At 40.5% G+C, this 26,826-nt stretch overlaps 1 protein-coding gene across 1 annotated transcript in view; it reads right to left on the bottom strand.

The window, feature by feature from the left end:
- Nucleotides 1-244: 244 nt before the first annotated feature.
- Nucleotides 245-26,826, bottom strand: part of LOC131940217 (uncharacterized) — a 32,218-nt gene continuing 5,636 nt past the window's right edge. The window contains exons 3-27 of the mRNA XM_059298844.1: nt 26,621-26,758; nt 25,653-25,857; nt 23,787-24,376; nt 23,143-23,295; nt 22,622-22,790; nt 21,775-21,896; nt 20,848-20,917; nt 17,867-17,974; nt 16,922-17,013; nt 15,216-15,383; nt 14,415-14,552; nt 12,709-12,826; nt 11,971-12,086; nt 10,902-11,067; nt 9,745-9,942; nt 7,834-7,921; nt 7,205-7,311; nt 6,647-6,744; nt 6,066-6,236; nt 5,195-5,345; nt 4,789-4,842; nt 3,344-3,502; nt 2,314-2,439; nt 1,345-1,496; nt 245-388 (exon numbers count right to left, since the gene is read on the bottom strand). Of these exons, the coding sequence (XP_059154827.1) occupies nt 245-388; nt 1,345-1,496; nt 2,314-2,439; nt 3,344-3,502; nt 4,789-4,842; nt 5,195-5,345; nt 6,066-6,236; nt 6,647-6,744; nt 7,205-7,311; nt 7,834-7,921; nt 9,745-9,942; nt 10,902-11,067; nt 11,971-12,086; nt 12,709-12,826; nt 14,415-14,552; nt 15,216-15,383; nt 16,922-17,013; nt 17,867-17,974; nt 20,848-20,917; nt 21,775-21,896; nt 22,622-22,790; nt 23,143-23,295; nt 23,787-24,376; nt 25,653-25,857; nt 26,621-26,758 (3,801 nt within the window). The remainder of the gene's footprint in view (nt 389-1,344; nt 1,497-2,313; nt 2,440-3,343; nt 3,503-4,788; nt 4,843-5,194; nt 5,346-6,065; nt 6,237-6,646; nt 6,745-7,204; nt 7,312-7,833; nt 7,922-9,744; nt 9,943-10,901; nt 11,068-11,970; nt 12,087-12,708; nt 12,827-14,414; nt 14,553-15,215; nt 15,384-16,921; nt 17,014-17,866; nt 17,975-20,847; nt 20,918-21,774; nt 21,897-22,621; nt 22,791-23,142; nt 23,296-23,786; nt 24,377-25,652; nt 25,858-26,620; nt 26,759-26,826) is intronic.

The raw sequence follows: 26,826 nt of genomic DNA, 5'->3' as shown, positions 1-26,826 counted from the left end.
GCAGAATTATATATCAGAATTATATAGTTATAACGGAAATACTAAAACATAAAAGGATATTTTCAGAGCAATCATCTTAGTTCGATAGTATCATGGCATGAACTAAAGCTATGTTCAAGCAAGGCTTATAGGAAACGAGCTGTTTGTGCAAAGACTGTATGGTTTGATTAGGTCTAATCATCGCCCTGTAGGTGCCTAAACTAATGTAACTTGTGGCGCCAAATTGTAAGCCTGTCCTTATTGGTTAAGCTTCATCATCGTCCTGAACTCTTATGTAACTTGAATGTGTGGCGCCATATGTTGAGTCTGCCAACCGTCTAGACCTAGTAACTTCTGAGTTAATTTCGCGGATTGATTGATATAGGTCTTCTTCCTCTTTCGTCTCAAACTGTCGCAGGGATCAAAGAATTTTTAAAAAATTAGTGTAGCTTTAAAAAAATGAATTTAATTAAATGTATATTTAATGAGGAATAAAATGCAAGAGTTAGTCATAAGGCGGAGTGCATTAGTCCTCTAACACTGTCTTCTAAGACGTGTACGAGTCCACCCTTATTTTAACAGGACCTGGATCGTTTCTTACGTCAAAAACAACTGTTTTTTATCTGATTAAAAGCTAGGTTTTGCCATTTTCCTTGTTGCGTAATGAAGTACACTTTCAAATCAGTCCATTGGACCAATCAAATAGAGCCTTTGTTTCCCCAGGTAGGACCCAGGGGCCTGATACCTCTCATGACCCGGAAAGTTACTTCCCCCTTGACGGGGAAACAGAGTTTCTTCCACGCATCTCTTCGTGGGGGGGGGGGGGGGGCAGAGCCCCCCGAAGAATGTCTACCGACCCCCCACTCCCAACGAAATGAAAAGTATATACAATATATATATATATATATATATATATATATATATATATATATATATATATATATATATATTAACAGTGTCCGCCCCCCGCCCGGAATTTTTTGTCCGCCCCCTTCCCCCGAAAATGTCAAGTGCCCCCCCTGGCCCTCCCCTTCGGAGAAAAAAGTCTGGAAGAAACACTACCGGGAAAATCAGACGTCCAGGATGATCAGTTTCTTCCAGGCATCTCTTCGGGGTGGGGGGGGGGGCGGTAGAGCCGAACGAAATAAAATTTATATAGAAAATATATACTTTTAACAGCGTCCGGCCCCCCCCCCCGCCCCGAAGAAAGTCTACCCCCCCCCCCCCCCCCGAAAATTTCAAGTGCCCCCTTCACCCCCCCCCCCCCCCCTTCCGAGAAAAAAGTCTGGAAGAAACACTAAGGATGATACCCTGTAGCTTACAAACCTTGTACATTAGATACAAAAAATCTATAAATAGATCTACCTTATCCTTGAATGACCAGCTGGTCTCTAGTGGCTTGCCGCACGTGTAAGGAGCGCGTGCAATGTTGTGACACAGCGTGTTGGCACGGTGGACCAGCATACACAGGAACTGGATGAGGAACACTAGACCGAAGATGAGCAGGAAAACTAAATCTGGAATTACAGTGTGTTGACGGTGAGCTTACAATGTGTTTACAATGGGTTTATAATATGTTTACAGTGTATTTGGAATATATTTATAATGGGTTTCCATTGTGTTTGCAGTATTTAAACAATGTGTTTGCAATGTGTTTACGGTGTATTTACAATGTATTTAGAATGTGTTTATAATGGGTTTGCGTTGTGTTTGCAGTGTATAAACAATGTGTTTACAGTGTATTTAGAATGTGTTTACAAATAGTTTGCAATGAGGGGTTTAAAGTGTATTTAGAATGTGTTTACAATGTTTTTAAAGTGTATTTAGAATGTGTTTACACAAATTGTTTGCAATGAGTATACAGTGTATTTAGAATGTATTTACTATGTGTTTTACATTTGGAGTTTTAAACATCATCTGCTTTACTAGACTAATTTAAGGGGAGATTGTTCTAGTATTTTTATTTAGAAGAATCATTTCGCTAATTACACTAATGTAATCATAAACTAAACTAGGCTATGCAGCCAACAAAAGTAAATTATTAGCTCTATAGCAAGGAGCTGAGATCAAAACCAAAATGCAGGAGGCAGATAAATAATTTTTAAAAATGATCTTTTAAAGGGTTACATTTCAACATGGAGCATAGCACACACATACGACATTTTAACTTTCCCCCACTTCAACATAAAACGTAGTCATATAACAGATTCATAGACGACCATACTATATAACATTATAAGAAAATAATTAACAAATCCTCTCAGCCACTCGTGTTATGTAACATGTCCAGGATCCCTGAATTAGATAGTAAAAATAAAATTAAACTCAACATACCCAGTGGATTCGAACCTAGTACACTGAGGTTATCCTTTGTAGACACGGTGGATATAAGTATGATCCACAAACTGTTTGACACAGCCATAGAAATCAGCCAATCGTTTCTCAGAGAAACCAGGTTTACTGTAAATATAATGGGGACAAAATGGAATGTCATAGTGTTCAATGTGTTATGGAATAGAAAGTCATACCATTGATTGCCATATCATATAATAATGTCATCTAGGATAAAGTTTCTCAATGTTTCGATTCATATATTACAGAATGCCAAAAAGTATCTTAAAGCAGGCATTAACATTGCATATGTTGGCATTTAATACTGATATTTAACATTGGTTTTATAAAGTGATTTAATTAGTCGCTAAGTTTCTCAAGACAAGGGGATGTCAGCATGATGACAACTTCTTTTAAGCCTAAACAGCAGCAAGGCACAACGAAATGGTAAGTAAAGTTTCTCTTTCAGACCCGATGAAGCAGCGTGATATTGCTTAACCTCGGCATTTGAATGGAAGGTGTGGTCAGCACTATGCCCAGACGCCGTTTACATTGTATGACTTGGTCAGACTCAGGCACGTCCTACAGACTCAACTCCGAAAACTTTTCGAGCGCTATACCACCCGACCACTCCGTTCCATTCAACAATATTTCTCAACCATAGCTAAAAACTATACGACGTAAAGTAAAATGACATCACCCGAGTTACTACCAAAATCATGAGGTCACTTTCCACATAAGTAGTTCTCTTTTCCAAAAGAATATTATTTAGTGTAAAATATCATATAGCATTAAAGTTCGTAGATATCTTAAGGACAAGTAATATAGAATGTCTAATAGCAAGGATAGTACAACCGCTTAATGAAATTAGTAATTTAAAAAGGAAAATAATAAGTTTGTGTAATTTACAGTTACGAAAGTATTTTTTCATGGAATGTCAAATGAAAAAGAAAGGGAATCAGACTGGCAAGCGACAAATATCGCAAGTGTAAAAAAGACAATGTTATCACAAAGATTGAAAACAGGTACTGACTTGCGATCTCCGAGTCGATGCCAAACGCCTTGAGGTCTGGCTCCAAACAAGTTTTTCTCAGTTTTTCCCAGAACTCGAATTCCTCGTTGTTGACCTCTTGCAGTTTATGCAGTTTTGTTTTCTCCATGATTTGACGGGTTGCGTTGGCGCGTTGCTGAGCTGAGGAATTAAAACATTTTAAAGAGCATTTTCTTCTTCTTTTTCTTCTTCTTCTTCGTTCTTAATTTTTAGTGTTGGAAGGGATCGAGCCTGATCTGCCAAGTGGTTTGAACTCGAGACTTTTTCGAATTTATCAACCACGAGCTTTTTGCCGACTCGATCAGAGTTTCTTCCAGGCATCTCTTCGGAATTTATATAGAACATATATACTTTTACTAGTGTCCGCCCCCCCCCCCCCTGGAAAATGTTGACCGCCCCCCCCCCCCGAAATTATCAAGTGCCCCCCCCCCCCCCCGGAGAAAAAAGTCGGGAAGAAACACTGGACTCGATCATGCTTCCATCACAATTAAGGATCCGTGACAACTGGTTATGCGCCATTGATGTCATTGACTCCGATTTCAGCCTGCTTTTATTTTCGGATTTGCTTCCATAGCGTTTATCCAACCAAGAACAAACTACAGGGCAGCAGTTGTTTGATTTTGGAGTTGACTCTCCTAGAAGAGTGGCTGTGCCCAGCTAACGAGCCTCATCTGCCCGAGGGTTCGAACTCGAGACTTTTTCGGGTTAGTAACCATGAGCTTTACCGACTCGACCACGCCGACCAAAGAGCACTTTAAGATGTTAGTTACAAAAGAGCTGTCAACAAAAACATAAGAATTTTATTTTAAATGCATTAGTATTAAAAGTGACCAGTTGTAAGGAATTGGATTTTTCTCTTTCCAGTAGAGACTCGAAGTCAGATAAATTGGACATCATGTTTTCAAGCAGCTGCGACTTGTCGTGACGTGGACATTGTCTCTACTCACCCAGACTTTCATTCGTTAACCTGTCCATTTGCTATAAAAGTGATCCTTTTCACTCTACAGGGGAACTGAATTCTAACACAAAACGTGTTCTAACAATGGATTTCAGTCTTAAATCAATTGACCCAAAACAAAAGATTTCAGTAAATATTAAACCTACCTTCTGTCAGCTCTACCAATTGACCATAACAAAAGATTTCCGTGAAAGATTAAACTTACTTTCTGTTGGAACTTTGTATTGACCATACCAAAAGACAGAGGCGTAGCGACCCTTCCCGGCGCCCGGGGACAAACTTTTCGATTTGCACCCCCCCCCCCCCCTCGAGATTTTGATTTGCACCCCCCTCAACCTTTCAATTTATTTTTCCAACCCATTTTGGCGCCCCCTAAGCTCGGCGCCCGGGGACATATGTCCCCCCCCCGCCCCCCCCCCCCCCCTCGCTACGCTACTGACAAAAGATTTCCGTGAAAGATTAAACTTACTTTCTGTAGGGTCTCGTAACATTCGTATGGCGTACAAAAGTCTTTTCACGTGACCTGCCGACGATATGGATAAAATTATAAAATTTGAGTAATGATTTTTTTTTGTTAACTTCATTTAAACAATCTGTTGCATTATCAGAATTGCCAGTAATGTTTAAAATAGGCTTTACATTTCGATTCAATGAGAACGATAATTGGAGTGGTAAGGGGAACTATAAGGTAATGAACGATGGGTCATGCCTTTTACTCCCTCACTAAACTAATTCCTTTTGTCACCCTCACCTTCCTAACCATGGGTCATCTCTTATGCCCCTCCCCTCACCATACTAAACCTATCATCTCTTCTGCCCCCCCCCCCACCCCCCTCACTAACCTAAACCTGGGTTAAATCTCCTGTCCTAATTACCTTCCTTCCTGATCCCCAACTCCCTGTCCACAGCTCTGGCATCGAACCCCTTCAATATCTCCATCTCCTTCAGCGTCCTGATGTGGCACCGTTCAAAGTTCTCCTGGTACATCCCCAGACCTATCTCATAGAGCCAGTCTCGGACGTTGACCTAGTTCCAGAGATATGAAGTCAATTTTCTTGGCCAGATAGTTTAATAGAATTGTGTTTAGCAAACGGCGTGGTCTGGAGATAGAACACGTTCTTGTTAAACGGAATGTTAATATTTCAGTACCCGGGCATATATCCTAAACGATTGTTTGGTCTAGCACAAGTTTCTTTCAGGCATTTCTTCGGTTGGGCACTGCCACCATCCCCCAATCACAAAACACCCAGCGAAATAAACTATGTAATATATTAAAAAATTTACTGGTGTCTAACCCCCCCCCCCCCATGAAAGTTTCAAGTGATCACACCCCCCCTCCCCTCCTGGAGGAAAATATATGAAAGAAAACCAGTCTACTCTTGTTAACCCAAAAGTCACCGGTTCAAAACCCATGTCGTTCCTCTATCAAACAGCCCCTCTTACTCGAATGTTGTGAATCTTCCAACCTTTTTTTCGTGGGGCACTTGAAATTTTCGGGGGGAGGGGGGGTAGGGCGGACTAAAATTTCCGGATTTCCGGAAAGGGGGAGGGGGGTCACTGTTGAAAGTATATATTTTCTATATAGATTCCATGATTCCATTTCGTTCGGGGAAGGAACTCTGTTAGATCGTGAGAGGAAGCAAAAGCCTTGTAGAAAACCAAGGCTCTAGCAGCTGACAAAAAGAGTGTTAAAAACGAAGATTATATTTACAAAACTTATCTCTATCGACAAACATTTTCGCTTACCGGAACTTTGTACTCGATCTCAAAAGCTGGTATCGCAGAAATCTGGGACATCAGATACTGAATGTGACCACGGTTTTGCAGCCCCATTTTTCTGAGATCCTTCTCAGTTAGACCTTTTATAAACAGGGTGTTGTCGTAACCTCGCTCTATAAACATGGTGGAGTACTTCTCCTAGAGTGGGGGGGGGGGGGGGTGGTGGGGAGAGAGGGGAAGGAGAAACATAAACGTAGTACACGTGCACTGAATAAAGTTAAAGGTGGCACCAAATGTATGCTTATATTGCAGTGACGTAGTCAGCATTTTGTCATAGGTAGTTGTGTTTTAACATCCGCAACATACATCACTGACTTATTGTTTGATTGTTTTGTAAAAAACGTGCTTTACGTTCAAATTATCATTCGGGAAAAAATAATAAACTTCAGCAATATTTTCATGTATCGTGCATGCATTGACGAAAAAAAGCTATGCCATACAATTTTAATATATATTTTTTAACATTCATTCATAATCACCCGCCCTCTACTCGACAGAAATTTTACGCAAAGTTATTCTAAGAATAAATACTTATCCGCGCAACCTACAGAAAATTCAGCCGGCAGCCACTGGTCAACTGGGATGAACTCTCCAGGACCGAACACGTCTTTGACGCCATCAAATCCTGAAATCAATGTGACCAGTTAGTGTTGGTATAATGGTGTGACTCTAGGTGTCAATAGCTTAGCTACATCAAAATAAAAACTAGTACCAGTAGTCAAGTTATACTATTCGACCATTTAACTGTGGGGACTATAAAATAGGACCATTTACCTTTGGTAAAGTTGTAAAATAGGACCATTTACCTGTGATAAAGTTATAAAATACGACCATTTACCTTGGTAAAGTTGTAAAATATGACCATTTACCTGCGGTAAAGCTATAAAATAAGTCCACTTTACGTGTAGTAAAATTATAAAATAGGACCATTTACCTATAGTGAATTTAAAAAAAAATAACCTGTAGCTAGTTACAAAATAAAACCGTTTACCTGTAACTTTTTCGTTTGTTTACCTATATCGTTCCCATCAATGTCATCCGTAAAATACAACCTTTAGTAAGTTACAAAATAAAATTGTTTACCTGTAACTGTTTCGTTTGTTTACCTGTATCGTTCCCATCGACGTCATCCATCACAGATACCTGTCGCAGACTTGAACAAGTCGTCTGCACCTCGACATCCACCCCTTGCTTGTCTTTTCTTGGCAGACAACTTTTGTGACAATAAAAATACGCTAAATTACCAACACACACACACACACACACACACGCACATATATATATATATATATATATATATATATATATATATATATATATATATATATATATATATACAAATTAACACAAAAAACACACACTCAGTGATTAAATATTGATAAAAATTACAGAAATAAACAAACTTTAACAAATACACACACGGAATGATAAAATCATAATCACATAACAAACTTTAACAAATACACACACGGAATGGTAAAATCATAATCACATAACGACGGAAAGGACTTCACGGAACAACTTCAATATTAGACTAAATATAGATACAGCTAAAGTTACACCAACATGAAACTTTTTTTTTAGTCTTTTGCAGACTATTTCAGATTTCATTTAATTATTTGGTGTTGTTTTTTAAGCTCACGTTTATCAGATCAGTTTTCATAATAAATTACATTGTAAACGTTTTTGAATCACGTTTAGGTTTAAATTTTACACAAAAATAACTTTAGCTTACAAGAAAATGGAGTAAAAAGTTCGGATGATGAAGTTTTTGAGTTCGAACTTCGAAACATCGCCAGTGGCTGATTTATCTTCACGTGTACCTGTAGAGATCCACGTTTTTATATGAGCGCCAGAAACGTTGATGAAATTGTTGTGTGTGTGTGGTTCTATGTGGGGTTGTGTGTGTGGTATAATGTAACAGTATGTAATGACACAATAGGAGAGTGAGTCTAAAGAAAGAAAGAGACAATGTTACAGTCACGAGTAAATATGCAAGTATGTGAAAACATGTGAAAGTGTAAGCTCGTGTATGGTGGAGAGGGTGAGTTGATGAGAACGTGTCAGATTGTGTATAAGAATCAATTGTTGACAACTTGTGTGAGTCTATGCAAGTTCACGTGTTAGAGAATAATTTTTTATGTGACAATGCGTGGGAGTGATTGGTATGAACAGTATTTGAGATCGTGTCTCATAAACCCCTGCCCCACTAGCACAAACATCACCAAAACTCTAACCTATCACCAGCCATCTTAACCAAGCCCCACCCAAGCTCCAACCCAGCCCACTACCGTCGAACCTATCCCCCTCCCCAGCCCAACACAAACCCACCCAAGCCATACCCCACTGAGGCTCCATCTCACCACCACCCCCCAGCCCCACCATCTCACCCCCCCAGCCCCACCATCTCACCCCTCCCCCCTCAGCCCATCTCACCCCCACCCAGCCCCACCATCTCACCCCCCAGCCCCACCATCTCACCCCCCAGCCCCACCATCTCACCCCCCAGCCCCACCATCTCACCCCCCAGCCCCACCATCTCACCCCTCCCCCCTCACCCCATCTCACCCCTCCCCCCTCAGCCCATCTCACCCCCACCCAGCCCCACCATCTCACCCCCCAGCCCCACCATCTCACCCCCCAGCCCCACCATCTCACCCCTCCCCCCTCAGCCCATCTCACCCCTCCCCCCTCAGCCCATCTCACCCCTCCCCCCTCAGCCCATCTCACCTCTCCCCCCTCAGCCCATCTCACCCCCACACTCAGCCCAACCATCTCACCACCCATCCCCGCCATCTCACCCGCCCCTCAGCCCCTTCATCTCACCCCCACCCAGCCCCACCATCTCACCCCCACCCAGCCCCACCATCTCAAACCCCCCACCCCCACCCCTCCCCCCAGCCCCACCATCTCACTCCCCGCCCTCAGCCCCACCATCTCACCCCCCCCCCCCCAGCCCCACCATTTCACCCCCACTCTCACGATCTCACCCCCACACTCAGCCCAACCATCTCAACCCCCTCAGCCCCACCATCTCACCCCCCCCCCCCCAGCCCCACCATTTTACCCCCACTCTCACGATCTCACCCCCCACCCTCAGCCCAACCATCTCAACCCCCCCCACCCCCACCCCTCCCCCCAGCCCCACCATCTCACTCCCCGCCCTCAGCCCCACCATCTCACCCCCCCCAGCCCCACCATTTCACCCCCACTCTCACGATCTCACCCCCACACTCAGCCCAACCATCTCAACCCCCTCAGCCCCACCATCTCACCCCCCCCCCCCAGCCCCACCATTTTACCCCCACTCTCACGATCTCACCCCCCACCCTCAGCCCAACCATCTCAACCCCCCCCCCCCCCCCAGCCCCACCATTTCACCCCCACTCTCACGATCTCACCACCCTCAGCCCAACCATCTCAACCCCCTCAGCCCCACCATCTCACCCCCCCCCCCCCAGCCCCACCATTTTACCCCCACTCTCACGATCTCACCCCCCACCCTCAGCCCAACCATCTCAACCCCCCCCCCCCCCCCCAGCCCCACCATTTCACCCCCACTCTCACGATCTCACCACCCTCAGCCCAACCATCTCAACCCCCTCAGCCCCACCATCTCCCCCCCCCCCCCCCAGCCCCGCCATACCCCAGCTGGAATCCGTCAGGTTACACACGCTGTAGATGATGAGGATGAGGTAGGCCGACGGCAGACACAGCAGGTACCAGACCCCATGTAGCAGACAGTAGACCTCCCGGGGGTGGAGCAGACCGCCCAGGAGAAATATGCCAATCAGGAACAGCAGGTAGGCCGTGGTCACTGACACTTCCACGTTGTCGCTGATGTCTGGTGGGAAATACAGGAGGTCAAAGATACACCAATGTTAAGTTCATTTTAGTTTTAGTTTTATTAATCTAGTCCAGGGGTCTTCAAACTACGGCTCGCGGGCCGGATGCGGCCCGCGAGGTCCTCTCATCCGGCCCGCGGAGATCTTTTTGTCTACGGAAAAAACGTTTGTGTGTGATAGCTGAGGAACTTTGCCCAGAAAAATCAAAGACATGACTGGAAGAAACTGGCCCCCGAACTGAACTTTGATAGTCAATGCGGCCCTCGGGCTGAAAAGTTTGGAGACCCCTGATCGCAAAGCATGCGAACTAGCGTTTGTTGTTGCCAATTTGATCACCGGTTTCAAGGGGTGGACTTGCCCGCCGGTCTACCGGGAAAAATTTCCGGTGGGCTCTCTGGAAAATATCTTGGTAAGCTCATGGAACGGTGCTGAAATAATTCTAATAGAGATTTGATTATTTTTTAGATTGCTGACATTTTACAAATACTTCATACCAAGGGGTAGAATTCAGGCTTTGATGGAGAAAAAAACGCACTATGAAAGATTCAATCTGGGGTTAGGGGCCACTGTTAAAATTTCCCGGACCTATAGGGTTATTCCACACCTGCAGGTTCCAATACATTTTTAAAAATAAATTGATTCCTCCCACTCATAGGCATAGCGACGGGGGGGGGGGTACATAAGTCCCCGGGCGCTGAACCTAGGGGCGCCAAAATAAGCTCATTATAGCTGCTATTTTGAATTATAAAAATAAATATATAGGTGGGGGGGGCGCCACATTGAAAGTTTGTCCCCGGGCGCCGGGAGGGGTCGCTACGCCTCTCCTCCCACTCATTCCCTCCCCCTACCTCGGTGCATTGTTTCAAGAGGTAATTTTAAAATTAGCTTTAAAACAGTATTTTATGCTCATGGCACCATTGTTCTAAACAATTCTCGTCCGTCTAGAAGAAGTACTCACGCTGGTTGGGTCGTTTGGTCGTGGCGAATTCTGTTAGCGTTACATTATGTGGTACAACGTTTTTCATAACCGGGTTCTCAAACAGGTCAAGGACGATGTGTTCAGCTGCGCCGACCGTCACTGCGCACATGATGATCGCGTAGACAAACGTGAATCCCTTAGCAACCTTTAGACAAACGTGAATCCCTTAGCAACCTTTAGACAAACGTGAATCCCTTAGCAACCTTTAGACAAACGTGAATCCCTTAGCAACCTTTAGACAAACGTGAATCCCTTAGCAACCTTTAGACAAACGTGAATCCCTTAGCAACCTTTAGACAAACGTGAATCCCTTAGCAACCTTTAGACAAACGTGAATCCCTTAGCAACCTTCAGACAAACGTGAATCCCTTAGCAACCTTTAGACAAACGTGAATCCCTTAGCAACCTTTAGACATACGTGAATCACTTAGCAACCTTTAGACAAACGTGAATCCCTTAGCAACCTTTAGACAAACGTGAATCCCTTAGCAACCTTCCAAAACACCAATGGAAAAGTGGAAAGTTATCGGAGTTTTTTTTTATAGTCTGTAGTTTTAAACTCTAAAAATTTAAATCTCAATTTAAATCGAGATATGGGGTAAGAAGTAGATTTTTATTACATTTTGGCTAGATTACTCTTTGTCATAGTTTAGATATATTTATACATATTAGGAAGACAACAAATGTTATACTTTGTGTCTAACTCGTGAACGGGGAGGTGTTTTTTTTTGTCTATTGTTGCTGTTCTTTTTTTTTTGTTTTTTTTTGTGTGAATGTATGTAATTTCTTTTAAAAAAGCGTGTTGTAGACTGCAATAACAATGATAATGTATGTATATATATATATATATATATATATATATATATATATATATATATATATATATATATATATATATATATATATATATATATATATATTCTTCTAAAGCACTTCATCCCACCCGAATACCCCCACCCCTGCAACCCTACATGTGTGTAAGTCAGTCTGTCAGAGTATAAAATCCTAATCCATCTTAAACTAGTTAGAGTAAAACAAAAAATATCACCAGCATTTGTGTCTTCTGTGTTGTGAATATACAGACAGCCACAAACACGAGACTTAGACACAGCTGTAGAACTATACTGGTGATGACGTTCATGTCCCAGGCAAAAGCCAGCCCACCTGGGAACACAAAAATTACGTGAACATTTACCGTTTGTTAAACAACTCATTTCTTAGTGCGGTAACTAGGTATTATGTGTACCATCTCCTGATATAAAAACGTATATTAGGGTTGCAAATTTGAAGTATCGAATTAAGTTGAAAATTAGATATTCTTACGGTGTCATCTGATTGCACTTTTCTGCGAAGCTTAAATAAAACCGCTTCATTTAAAAATGAGCCAAAATGAGTTTCAAATTTTTAGCCACACAAACAGTCAAATGGGACGGAATGGTCTTGCCGTAAAGAGCTGGACTGCTAACCCGTAAGTTTCGAGTTCGAATCCGGATTCAAGTCAGTAGACCGTCCCTGAGTTCACCCAACTCTGATGGATACATAACTCACGTTAGGGAAAGTAAAGGCGGCTATGCATAATGCTGACCACACTATCTCTTCATATGCCGAGGTCACAGAAACAAGTGAACTATACTTCACTTGCCCTATAGACCGTCAGGTTTGAAAAGAGAACTTTACTTTCTTTTTACAAACAAACAGGTAGTGGGACTCGAAAAAACTCTAGCAAATCATCATTCAACAGCATTCTAGCTTGGGCATGGGTGTATTGTGTAAAGGTGTTACCAACCTGCGACAACTAGTATGACCATGCTAGGGGCGATCATCGTTGAGAAGAGTAGCAGCCCTTGGTAGAGCAGGAACACGGCTGAAACTTTCGGGTTGAACAGGGCCACATACTTCCACTCCTGCACGGCAAACAACACATCTATATATCTATATATATAATTCTCTTCTGGGAGCCGTTAGAAAACAAGCTGCAAGCGCCTCCTTGCAGTCCCCTCTCTTTCTCTCTATCATTATCACTACCACCCCCACCCCACCCCCACATTGTCTGATGAGCTGTGGTCACGCTAAATGTTTACAAAGCTAAATGTTTACAAATCGTAGAGCCGTAGAGCGGGGTTTATATTAGGGGCAGATAATTTAGTTCGATTTCAAACTTACAGGAGGTAACTAAGAAATAACTAAGAGGAGGCTGGGAGGGGGGGGGGGGGGTGTAGGGTCGGGGTTTGGGGAAAGGGGGGGGGGGGGGGGGGGGTAGTGCGCCTTTTGCAGTCCCCTCTCTTCCTCTCTATCACTATCACTACCACCCCCACCCCACCCCCACATGATCTGGTGAGCGGTGTTCACTCTGTTTACATTTTACAATCATAGAGACGGGTTTGGTGACGGCTATTAGGGGCAGATAATTTAGTTTGAAACGATCTTAAACTTAGAGGAGGTAACTGAGAGGAGCCTGCTTTCACGTGGGGGGGGGGGGGGGGGTTAGTGTTTTTAAGCAAATATTTTCAATGGCAGCATTGGTACTGTCGAATTCACAAATTATAAATTACTGAAAAGTAGAAAAAAAACAACTAAATAGCGGCGTATGATACGCAGCGGGTCGGCTCGTACATCTTAATTCAGCTCGTAAATTACATTTTTTTAAAATAGAATACATTCGCGTAGAGAAAAAAATTGCTCATCAAATGTATGTAAACAATGTATGTATAATAGAGTATAAAATTAGCCCTTTAAGTTTTTTTTTAATTTAATTAAACATCGATTCTAATTTAGTCTAATTGTATGTCGCAATGCAATGTAGTCGAGTCTAGACCTACATAAAAATATTGAAGAAATCTGTCCAGTATAAGTAATCTTTCAAAAATCGGAAAAGCGTAAAATAATACTTTCGTTCACCGAAAATCACTCACAATTTGACAAAGTCAAGAGACTAAGATATTCTACTTGTGTTTACATTTTGACTGCCTAACTAAACCGATACTCAAAAATTCAAAGTAATTTAATTATAAGATCTTATACTTATATATGAAATTTCGTTAACCTGACCGAAACAATACTGAAGTAAAATGTTCGTACGAAAATACAGTAAAGTACCACTTCCGTTTACCGGAAATCGTTCAAAGATTGAAATAAACTTCCTTATTTAATGTAATAATCATGTGTGAAATTTCGTCCTATTAACTTAAACGGTAGTCAAGTTTTTGGCTATTGAGAAACCGGAAGTAGTGTAAGTCCCACTTCGAGTAATCGGATATTGTTTAAACATTGACACAGAACTAAAAATGTAATACTTATATTTAAAAACTCACAAAACGGTATTAATGTTATCGTGTTCACAAACAGACACACCGACATATGGACAAAATTGCATAAACTAGGTTTTTCCGACTCTTTGAGGTGTAAATGGTCAAGATTTGTATGCATAATTGCAATATTTCCTCGATACGTCACATTAGAGAAATTAAAAATGTTTAAAAATGGACCACCAACTTTGATCATGAGCATGAGGTTAGCCAGGGTGGATGCGATCCAGCGTCTTCTCTGTTTGAAGAACTCCTCGTAGTTATCTGGGCAGTTGGTGCTGTTTTCTGAGGCGGCGCAGTATTCGATCCTCCAACCACTTTGTACCTTTACGAAATGTGTATATATATATAAATATATATGTGTGTGTGTGTGTGTGTGTGTGTGTGTGTGTGTGTGTGTGTGTGTGTGTGTGTGTGTGTGTGTGTGTGTGTGTGTGTGTGTGTGTGTGTGTGTGTGTGTGTGTGTGTGTGTGTGTGTGTGTGTGTGTGTGTGTGTGTGTGTGTGTGTGTGTGTGTGTGTGTGTGTGTGTGTGTGTGTGTGTGTGTGTGTGTGTGTGTGTGTGTGTGTGTGTGTGTGTGTGTGTGTGTGTGTGTGTGTGTGTGTGTGTGTGTGTGTGTGTGTGTGTGTGTGTGTGTGTGTGTGTGTGTGTGTGTGTGTGTGTGTGTGTGTGTGTGTGTGTGTGTGTGTGTGTGTGTGTGTGTGTGTGTGTGTGTGTGTGTGTGTGTGTATTAAGTGTATTTGCATGTTTGCCTTTTTTTTCTTCGATTACAAATTTTGGTTTGGATTGTACTATGCAACTTCTTCTTGTCGAATCATTGCTGTGCCCTAACCATTCCGTGTAATAAATTGCTTTGTGGTAAACGGATTATTTATTTGTGAGAGATTTTACTTTTCACTACAAATTTACATATAATCTATTGAAATGTTTGTACTGTATATAATCTACTTAATCAACGCTAGTTAATGAACTGAAATGTTTGTACTCACCATTAGCGTACACAGCCACCGGTCCTCGCCCATGTCTTTAGTGAGGAAATCAAAGGCCGACTCGACCTTCTTGCAGTATTTCGGCAGGGTGTCCCGTAGGGCGCGGCACCGGTACACGCTGAAGCAGCCAGGGGCGCACAGGACAGAGCCCAGGACGTGCTCGGCTGCCTGGAAGAGAATTTTGTTTTGATTGAGACAGACATTTTTTTAACTAGTGTCTTTCGACTGTCATTTGTATTACAGATCTCTAGACAAGCAACAATGCTAGTCAGACATTAAGGACGATCTGTGACCAAATTGTTAAATGCAGTTCAGTCGTAAAGATCAAGATATTAAGTCTTACATCTATAAATTTCAAGTCTTCAGTCTAAAAATGTCAAATCTTAAATCAAAAATGGCATGGTCCAAGTTCTAGAAGTCAAGTCTCTCTACTCTAGATGTCAAGTCTCCCTGCTCTAGATGTCAAGTCTCCCAGCTCTAGATGTCAAGTCTCCCAGCTCTAGATGTCAAGTCTCTCTACTCTAGATGTCAAGTCTCCCTACTCTAGATGTCAAGTCTAAAAACTTTAAAATGTCAAGTCTCCCAGCTCTAGATGTCAAGTCTCTCTACTCTAGATGTCAAGTCTCCCTACTCTAGATGTCAAGTCTAAAAACTTTAAAATGTCAAGTCTCCCTGCTCTAGATGTCAAGTCTCCCTGCTCTAGACGTCAAGTCTCCCTGCTCTAGATGTCAAGTCTAAAAACTTTAAAATGTCAAGTCTCCCTGCTCTAGATGTGTCAAGTCTCCCTGCTCTAGATGTCAAGTCTCCCTGCTCTAGATGTCAAGTCTCCCTGCTCTAGATGTCAAGTCTAAAAACTTTAAAATGTCAAGTCTCCCTGCTCTAGATGTCAAGTCTCCCTGCTCTAGATGTCAAGTCTCCCTGCTCTAGAAATCAAGCCTCCCTGCTCTAGATGTCAAGTCTCCTAGCTCTAGATGTCAAGTCTCCCTGCTCTAGATGTCAAGTCTCCCAGCTCTAGATGTCAAGTCTCTTTACTCTAGATGTCAAGTCTCCCAGCTCTAGATGTCAAATCTCCCTACTCTAGATGTCAAGTCTCTCTACTCTAGATGTCATGTCTCCCTGCTCTAGATGTCAAGTCTAAAAACTTTAAAATGTCAAGTCTCCCTGCTCTAGATGTCAAGTCTCCCTGCTCTAGATGTCAAGTCTCCCTGCTCTAGATGTCAAGTCTCCCAGCTCTAGATGTCAAGTCTAAAAACTTTAAAATGTCAAGTCTCCCTGCTCTAGATGTCAAGTCTCCCTGCTCTAGATGTCAAGTCTCCCTGCTCTAGAAATCAAGCCTCCCTGCTCTAGATGTCAAGTCTCCTAGCTCTAGATGTCAAGTCTCCCTGCTCTAGATGTCAAGTCTCCCAGCTCTAGATGTCAAGTCTCTTTACTCTAGATGTCAAGTCTCCCAGCTCTAGATGTCAAATCTCCCTACTCTAGATGTCAAGTCTCTCTACTCTAGATGTCAAGTCTCCCTGCTCTAGATGTCAAGTCTAAAAACTTTAAAATGTCAAGTCTCCCTGCTCTAGATGTCAAGTCTCCCTGCTCTAGATGTCAAGTCTCCCTGCTCTAGATGTCAAGTCTCCCTGCTCTAGATGTCAAGTCTCCCTGCTCTAGATGTCAAGTCTCCCTGCTCTAGATGTCAAGTAGATATAAACGTATCAAACCTTCTGGAACCAATGCCCAACGGCGTACTCAAAAATTTGGTACCAGACAATGGGTCCTGACCCCATGGGGTGTGTCCGTGCACAAACAGCCCCTGTGGATAAGTAATGGATAAGTAACAGCCAACAGGAAGTGGATTGGTCACAGGTGTTTATGGGAAACATATAAAGTATAAAACACCATCCATAAATGAATTTATCATGAAAAAAATATGATTTTTTAATAGCCAGTATTTTATTTCTTTGATTAGCACTGCCTTCGCCTTCTAAGTCTTGCGACAACATTCATTATAAAAATACTCGATATTGTTATTATTTAATGATTTTTTTTTGTTTATCGTTACTACGCAACGTAGCAAGGACGTAGGATGAAAGCCAGTTGTTCATAAAGTACTATTTTGTCTGACCTCTCCTAGTTGACAGATGCTGATCTATGATTTAGAATTACAGAGCTAACCATTTGACCTTTTGTGTATTAAACTAATGTTCACCACTGACCTAATGTTCACCACTGACCTAATATTCAGCACTGAATGTTTATACCATTGACCTAATGTTTACCACTGACCTAATGTTGTTACTACTGACCTAATGTTCACCACTGACCAAATGTTGTTACCTAATGCTCACCACTGACCTAATGTTCACAACTGACCTAATGTTGTTACCACTGACCTAATGTTTACCACTGACCTAATGTTTACCACTGACCTAATGTTGTTACCACTGACCTAATGTTCACCACTGACTTAATGTTCACCACTGACACAATGTTCACCACTGACACAATGTTCACCCACTGACACAATCTTCACCACTGACCTAATGTTTACCACTGACCTAAAGTTCACCACTGACCTAATGTTCACCACTGACCTAATGTTCACCACTGACCTAAAGTTCACCACTGACCTAAAGTTCACCACTGACCTAAAGTTCACCACTGACCTATAGATTTGTCTCGTGACATGAGGTCCAGCAGAGCCTCAACAGACTGTGGTGTGAACATGACGTCAGCATCTGTCGTCAGGATGTACGTCTGTTCGTTCAGTTCATCTGATACAGTCATTTTTTTTAATTAAACAAACAGTGCGATACATTTTAATGAACTTTGGCTTACAATTTTTTTTAAATGGTTACGGCTGGTTGGTAGAGAAAAAAATATTTAAAAAGCTCAGCTAAAATACTCATTTACACAGAGGTTAAGTTTTTTTTAATCAGATCACTACACAGCTTTACATAGCGGTTTTATACATTTGTTATATAACAACAGATTTAATTATCTTCAGGAGGAAATCACAAGATTGTGTGGGGAAAATCAGAAGGATTTTTTTTTCGGATTTGAATATAGTGAAATCCTTGGACACTTAGATAAAGAAAATTTCTGTCCTACAAATTGACAAAAATTTATAAAATTATAATGTATGTATTATCAATCCATTGTTGCTAGCTGATGAGAAGACTAGTTCTCTGTAATTAAAAATATGTTTCACTTCATTTAAAATTTGACAGATCAAAGACCTAATTTCTGTAGATACTTTCTGCAATATATATTGTAAATAAAAAAGTAGTTACTCTTCGAACTTCGCGGTTCTTGGGGCAAATGAAGTAGAGTACATCTGTTTCTATGACCTCGACATATAAAAAGACAGTACGGTCAGCAGTACACGTAGCTGAATTGAATTCCTCTAACACGAGTTGGGTTGGGTTCAGATCACGTCGAGGCTTTATTGCAGAGGCGTAGCGACCCTTCCCGGCGCCCGGGGACAAACTTTCGATTTGCACCCCCCCCCCCTCGAACTTTTCATTTGCACCCGCCCTCAAACTTTCAATTTGCACCCCCCCCCCCTCAAACTTTCAATTTTTCGCCCCCCTCTAAGGTCGGCGCACGGGAACATATGCCCCCCCCGCCCTCCCCCTCGCTACGCCTCTGCTTTATTGGTTAGCTGTTGTACGCTCTACCTCCCGACCACACGGTCACGTCACCCGTTATACTATAGAGAAATAAATACCACGGATTCTACATTCGATGCATGACCAGTTCAGATAACAATTTAATGAATATCTATATCTCCGTGAAGGATCACTAAAGCGGTAGGTCTCTTTGAGAGTCAGCTGAACATTGTCGAGACAAGATAATTTGCTTTGTGCATGTCACACAAGCCACTGCTTATCCAAAACAATATTGCAAGGCACTGCGGAAGGCAAAGACGTCACTGAATGGAGGATATCAAAGATTAGACCAGAGGCGTAGCGAGGAGGGGGGCAGGGGGTACACATGTCCCCGGGCGCTGACCTTAGAGGGCGCCAAAATGGGTTGGAAAAACAAATTAAAATGTCATTTTAGCTGCATTTTTGCATTATAAATAGTTGGGGGGGGGTGCAAATCGAAATTTTGAGATGGGGTGCAAATTGAAAATTTGCCCCCGAGGGGGGCGTCAGATTGAAAGTTTGTCCCCGGTCGCCGGGAAGGGTCGCTACGCCTCTGGATTAGACTGGGCTGCCTGTTGAAGAACTACACAGCGCAGCAGAGGACCGAGACAGCGGAAATTTTGAGAAAATCAACTGTGGTGCCACAACAACCCCCATTAAGGGTTAAGGGCTAATTGATTGGTTGATATTTGACCAGAAAAACAGAGTTGGGTAAATAAAAATTATTGCACACTAAATGAGCATGATAATGTTCGTATAATAGTGCACAATAGTATTCGTGCAGCCTACTAATTTAAAAAAAAATATATTAATCAGTTCATAAAAAGTTAATTGGTCATCCAATATGTCAGATTGCATTGTTTACGGGTCTTGACCCATTTGCCAAGTTTAAAGCGAGTCGGTCAGTTTAAATGTTCGAAATTTCGCTCGCCCGTTTCGATCCATGACAACAGAATGACAGAGCAGGGGTCGGCAACCTTTTGAAGCGGAAGAGCCAAAAACTACAATTTTCAAAATTTTCCTGGCTTTAAAGAGCCACTAACATTTTTTTATGTCATATATTTTATTTTTTTATTAAGATTATTAGTATTTGTTCAAGGAGCTGGAGAGCCGCATCTTGATATCAAAAGAGCCGCATGCGGCTCGCGAGCCGCAGGTTGCCGACCCCTGTGACAGAGGCGTCTTAGGAAACAGGTTGAGTAAAAGTTGGTAGAAAATAATTGCTTTAACCAGCAAAGTAACCAACATGGGAGCAGATTATACATTGGCGCGATTTTAATTATCTAAAAAATAATATTACTAATGTAGTCTGATGAGTTTTAAAATAATTATATTAAACATATTAAATTTTTCAACATATTTAAATTTAAATTATCATTTCTTATACAACTTTATTTTTAAAATATTTATTATGACAAAAGTTATTGTTCGACTTTAAACAAGTTTCTTATTGTAGTATAATAAATGGTTCTTAACATCTATTTAAAGTTGCCTCCCTTTAAATTTATTAATAATGTTGGAGGTAATGTACAAACGAAAGTCAGGCAACTTTGTTGTTTCAATATTTTTCTCCAGGATATTTTGTTTTGATTTTTCTAAAACTTTCTTGGAGTATGATGCAGGGTTACAGATACAAACAATATTCCAGGCTTTGTTTCTCAGAACCGACAACAGTTCGCGAATAGAAAACACTAACATTGACACACACAAAAATAATAAATGATATACAAAATATGTAGATGAATTTTTAGAAATGTATTTAAATAAATTATGTCTATATATATATATATATATATATATATATATATATATATATATATATATATATATATATATATATATATATGAGTGTGTGTTTGCGTGTATCTGTGTGTGTGTGTTTCTGTGTGTTTCTTTTGTCTGTGTGTCTCCCTGTGTGTCTGTGTTTGTCTATATGTGTGTCTGTTGTCTGTGTGTGTCTGTGTGTTTGTCTGTCTGCCTATATGTGTCAAACCCACCTTGTTTCGACAGAAAGTCCAGCACATAGGACATGTACATAATTTGGCTCCACCTTTTCTTGTTCTTGACCTGGTACATTAGTGACGAGAGTACAGGCGACATTAAGAGGTCGTTAAACAAGGAGTAGCAGACGTCTATAGCGACCGACAGAGATGATGAAAACTATGTACGGTCATTTACCAGCTACGTCCCCCCCCCCACCCTCAAACACACACACCTCCTCCTTACAAAACTACAGGATTATGGTTACATAAACTAGATATTAATTAGAAGTGTTTATATATATATATATATATATATATATATATATATATATATATATATATATATATATATATATATATATATATATATATATATATATATATATATATATGTTTGAAAAACTTAACTTATCAAAATTTTGTCTGTTGTGCGAGTATTTTTATGTACATATCTATTTTTATGTGTCTTGGTATCGACTTTCTTCTGTGGTTCCTGTATTTCTTCAGTTTAAAAACAACTGACACAGTTTAAAGTTCAATTATATTGTATTTGATGAGGATGTTAAAAATTTAACAAGTGTTGTCTTTGAGGTGGATTTTAAAAACTTACCAAAGTGTTACCTTTGGACTGGATTTTAAAAACTTACCAAAGTTTTACCTTAGGACTGGATGTTAAAACTTACCAAGGTGTTACCTTTGGACTGGATGTTAAAAACTTACCAAAGTGTTACCTTTGGACTGGATGTTAAAAACTTACCAAGGTGTTATCCTAAAGGTGGATGTTAAAAACTTACCAAGGTGTTGTCCTTGAGGTGGATGTTAAAACTTACCAAAGTGTTACCTTTGGACTGGGTGTTAAAAAACTTACCAAAGTGTTACCTTTGGACTGGATGTTAAAAACTTACCAAAGTGTTACCTGTGGACTGGGTGTTAAAAACTTACCAAGGTGTTGTCCTTGAGGTGGATGTTAAACAGCATCTGTTTATTCCTGGGGTTGACCAGCTGCCAACTTAACTTCACACCGTATGGCGTCTCAGTCTTCGTACATGTTGAGGGCTGGATGTCTGAGGTTAATGAGTACACGTTGGAAATTCGGAGCTATGATTTTTTATTACATGAAGTTGAAATAGAAAAATATTGTCCTCACGGAAATGAAGTAGGTGTAAATAAATCGAATAAACGAAGGGAAAAATCAAGTCATTTGACTTGGGTCTGGTTGTGTGATTTGACGAAATAAAAAATTATAACACGTATACTTTATTTAGAACTCGGCGAGCACCAGACTGACAGGGAATATCTAAGAACATTTTGTAGCTACTGTAAAGAGGAGGAAACGATTAGATAAGACCAACGAGAAATAAAAATCAACTAAGAAAATGATGTTCAATAGCATCGAATTTGCAATCCCATTAGATCTGAGTAGACGAAAGTACAAAAAGATATTAGCAGCATGCGGTGCTTTTGGGTTTACTTTATTAAGATGTATTAAATATTCATCCCATAACGAGATAAAATTAGGAGAGAAATCAATGTCGCCTCCAGCAATGATATAAGATTCACTCAGAAATCGAAATTTATTCAACGTTCCCTTAAAAAAAACGGAATGAGAATCACTGTTGGTTCTAAACTTACTCATCGTCCTCTCCAGCAATGATATCAGAATCGATGAGAAATCTTAACTTGCTTAAATATCTAGAAATAATATGAGAATCACTAAAAAAAATGTAAACTTACTCTACCCCCACTCCTCAAACAATAATATTAGAATCACTGTTAACTCTAAACTTACTCAACGTCCCCTCCAACAACGAGATGAGAATCAGTGAAAACTCCGAGAACTTTCCGTTGGTGACCCCACCGTCAAACACAATGTGAGACTCGAACAAAGTCTCACCATCCTGCTGGGCGAGGTTCACTTTTGCTAGAGATTCCAGTAGCTGTTTCATTTCACTTTCATCCTAGCAATGCATCAATAACAGACTATTACTTCAAATAACAGGCTATTACTTCAGTCGTTTCCTCATTTAAGATTAAATATTTTAGCTGTACAGTGGAATTTCATGAATAAGAAGTGAAAATAAACATGTTAAAAATAAAAGCATTTACAAGTTCACCTCTAAGCCCACTTTCTCCCCCCGCCCCCCCCCCCCCCCCCCCCCCCCTTTCAACACCCTGACCAAAAAAATATTTCTATAGTAAATATTAATTTAAACTAGGAAGTTTTAGGTACAACCCCGAAGAAAAATGTCTGAAAGAAAAACCTGCCACGGACTATCTTCCTATACATGACACATTTATTGTGTAACTCACCTCTCTGTACATGGTGGTACAGATGTAGACGCGGGGCTTCAAGTGTTTGATTTTGTCTCGTCTTGACCACCGTCCAGCTCTGATCGTCTGACGTCGGTCTAGAAGCAGCCACGAGTCCAATATGGCGCCATTGTAGCCGGGTATCCAGAAAAGCTGAAACATAGTCGTCACAATCCTCAGGCATTGTTATAACAGTTTCAGGTTTGTCGTAATGTTCAATTTAAAAATAAACCTTTCTCGTCTATTAATGTGGTTTTTCAAAATTAGTTTTAAAAGCTTTATTGAATTGAATTAAGTTTTTATGTTTCGATTGTTGTAAAATGTTAATTAGTTGTTTTATTAATCTGGGCGATCAACTGGTCTCTTTATATAATATGAACAGAAGATATCCATCTGCACTTAACACAACGCTCAAGTTGTAGTCCTAATCCAAACCCTAGCCTACCCCTTACCGCATGACTACATATCTATTCTAATACTAAGTCTCAATTCAAGAACTTTTATAATTCACGATATATAATTATTGTAAATAAACTAAGGCTTGTTGATCGTATAACCTGTTTCAAGTTGAAAACTAAAATAAGCCATGATTAAAAAGATACAACATGAATGATTAACTCTTTGATATAGAAAAAAAAACTTACCACTTTTTCTTTCTGCAGATGAATTTTTTCTCTCCTGAATGCATGTCTGCCTAGCCCTAAAGACTGTCCAAGAGTTAGAATAAAGGCTACCGGAAATACAATGTACAAACGCTCATCATTGCCTGCGCAGAAATCTTGCAAGTCGATGAAACTTTGACAGAACACGTCCACGCAGACGATTGTGACAACTAAGGGCAAGGACAGCACGTGTGGCACTCCCAGACAACCTCTCTGGGTGTTTGTGTGGCAGACGATCAAGACCAGGACGTAACATATTAGCCCGCCAAATAAATTCACACCAAAGTTAACCCAAGTTCGATCGTTTTGTATGCTGACATCAAAATCCCACCCGGCCAAAAAAGCTGAGTGCAATTCTTCGTTGAAGTTTATCGGGAATTCAGAATCGATGTAGAAAAATATGAATGAGAAAACGAAAGTGGCCAGAATTTTGACAAAATACAGGATCACGGAAGTTTTCCACGTTGTTAATTGGTCTGTGTTTTGTAGGAAAAAAATTTGATGTCTTCTCCTCTCGGAGTTGTTTATAGAAATATTTGTTGAGCTTGCTTGAAGTAAGAGGGGCCTGGTTTCTGTTACAGAATAAAATACATTCATTTAATGTAATAAAATATTGTTAGGTTAAAATGATCAAATATGTTTCTGTCATAAAGCCAAATTATTTTTTTTAAATATAAAAAAAATTATATAAATGCTGGCTATGTTATTCAAGCACATATTTACATTGAATGTATTTAAAGAGAAAATTAATTTATTATTTTTCGATTAAAATTTTTTCATAATCAACTCCATAGAATCTTTTACTTTCATACCAACAAATAAAATAGTTTCAAAATACGTACAGAAAGTCTACCGTCCCCCCCCCCCCCCCCCCCAATCCGAACGAAATGGAATTTATATAGAACATTTAGTCCGAAATTATTAAGTGCCCCCCCCCCCCCCGCCCCCGGAGAAAAAGTCTGAAACAAACACTGAGCCTGTAAAAACCTCCAGTGAACAAAACACCTCTAATCAAAACTCCGCGTACCACGAAACTCACTGTAATCAACAGTTAATATAAATTTGTAAACACAAGGTCCAAACCTTCGTTCTCTGTTCTATGCATTTCACCAGTCATTCCCTCAACCAGAGGCGTCGTGATGTACCGCTGTAACCATGGCAACCATGCGATGCCTAAAGTTACAACCCCCGCGGCAGCGTGTACGATATCCCGCGAAGTGTGACTCGTCTCGACAACCATGTATGCAGTCCCAGCAACGCCAGCTTGAAATACACAAAAATACGCTTATATATATATATATATATATATATATATATATATATATATATATATATATATATATATATATATATATATATATATATATATATATATATATATATATACATATATATATATATATATATATATATATGTATATGTGTGTGTGTGTGCATATATATATATATATATATATATATATATATATATATATATATATATATATATATAAATCACGCCTATATATAATATATATATATACGTGTATGTGTATATATATATACGCTTATATAATATATATATATATATATATATATATATATATATATATATATATATATATATATATATATATATATATATATATATATAGTTTTTAAACACAACACATTTATTATACAGTTGGTGTGTGTGTGTATATTACATATTTCTCATAAAAATAAAAATTGGAAAATTGTTGAATAAAAAACGATTTCTAATTTATATGTCGAACTGACAAGATTACGAGCTGCCCCCAGCAGCTAAGTATAAACAACGTCATTAAAGTGCTCACGCTCACAGAACTTAAGTACCACGACTCTACTCACTCAGCATGAGCAGTGTAGCCAACACGTTGAGAACCTTCCACCTTAGAAGATCCCCATCCAGAAACGACTCCGCGGTCGCTATGACAAAGGACGGGACGACCACACAGCAGAGAAGGCAAGCAGACACCACGGGACTGTAGGCCGGCAGTACTTTGAGAGCAAGGATGACGATGCCAAGTGGTTCTAAAGTACCGGCCACAACACACTGCGAAAATAATTGTCTTTAAGTTGTCTTCAAATATCTTATATTTAGTTTTCTAAAATAGCAGAAATCTTAAAAAAAAAAAATAAATTAAAAAAATAAAAAAATTATGTTGCATTAAATATTTCCATTCTTAAAAAATTAAACTGTCTCACAGACTCAGAGGCGTAGCGATCCTTCCCGGCGCCCGGGGACATACTTTCAATTTGGCGCCCCCTTGGGAGCAAATTTTCGATTTGCACCCCCCCCCCCCCTCGAACTTTTCATTTTTGCACCCCCCCCCTCAACTTTCAATTTGGCGCCCCCCCTAAGGTCGGCACCCGGGGACATATGTCCCCCCCCCCCCCTCGCTACGCTACTGCACAGACTTATTAATTTTGCTCTTAGCAGCTGGTTAAGCTGCAAAAGGTTAGAGATAAACAGTTACTTTCAGGCAAATTTCTCCAGGGAGGCAACCCCTTACCCCGCCATGAGTGCTTCCACTGTTCGTCCGCCCCCCCCCCCCCACCTCTCCCTCTATTCCATCCCCCCTCCCCCACCTCGCTACCAAGGACTAAATAGAAAAAAAAATATACAAAAAATATTATTATACTTTAACAAGGAAATTTCAAGTGCGCCTCTCTCTGAAAGGCCCCCCCCCCTCCTCCCCGCCGGAGGAAAATCACTGGGAAAACCAACCTACGCACTTCAGTGTCTCAAAATGTTTGTTCTATTGTATAAATTATACCATGTAACTTGCACCCCATTTTTTTAAACAGATACTTACACATAGGATAACGCATTTTCTCGGCCATTCGGAGACGCTGGGTTTTATGGCCATCCACACGGCCCGAACAAAGAGCAGAAAGTATGGAATAGTGATGGCCAGGTAGATGACAAAAAACTGGCCATTGTAGCGTGTCCACTGCAAGGGAATGTTGCATGATGGTCACTTTAGTTTTATATATATAACTATATATATATAACTATATA

This window comes from Physella acuta, unplaced genomic scaffold (genome assembly GCF_028476545.2).
Source record: "Physella acuta isolate Inbredline_101_S28 unplaced genomic scaffold, ASM2847654v3 ptg000312l, whole genome shotgun sequence".
Taxonomy (NCBI): Eukaryota; Metazoa; Mollusca; class Gastropoda; family Physidae; genus Physella; species Physella acuta.
Note: the sequence above shows the minus strand (reverse complement) of the source record. Positions and strands in the feature narration are given on the sequence as shown.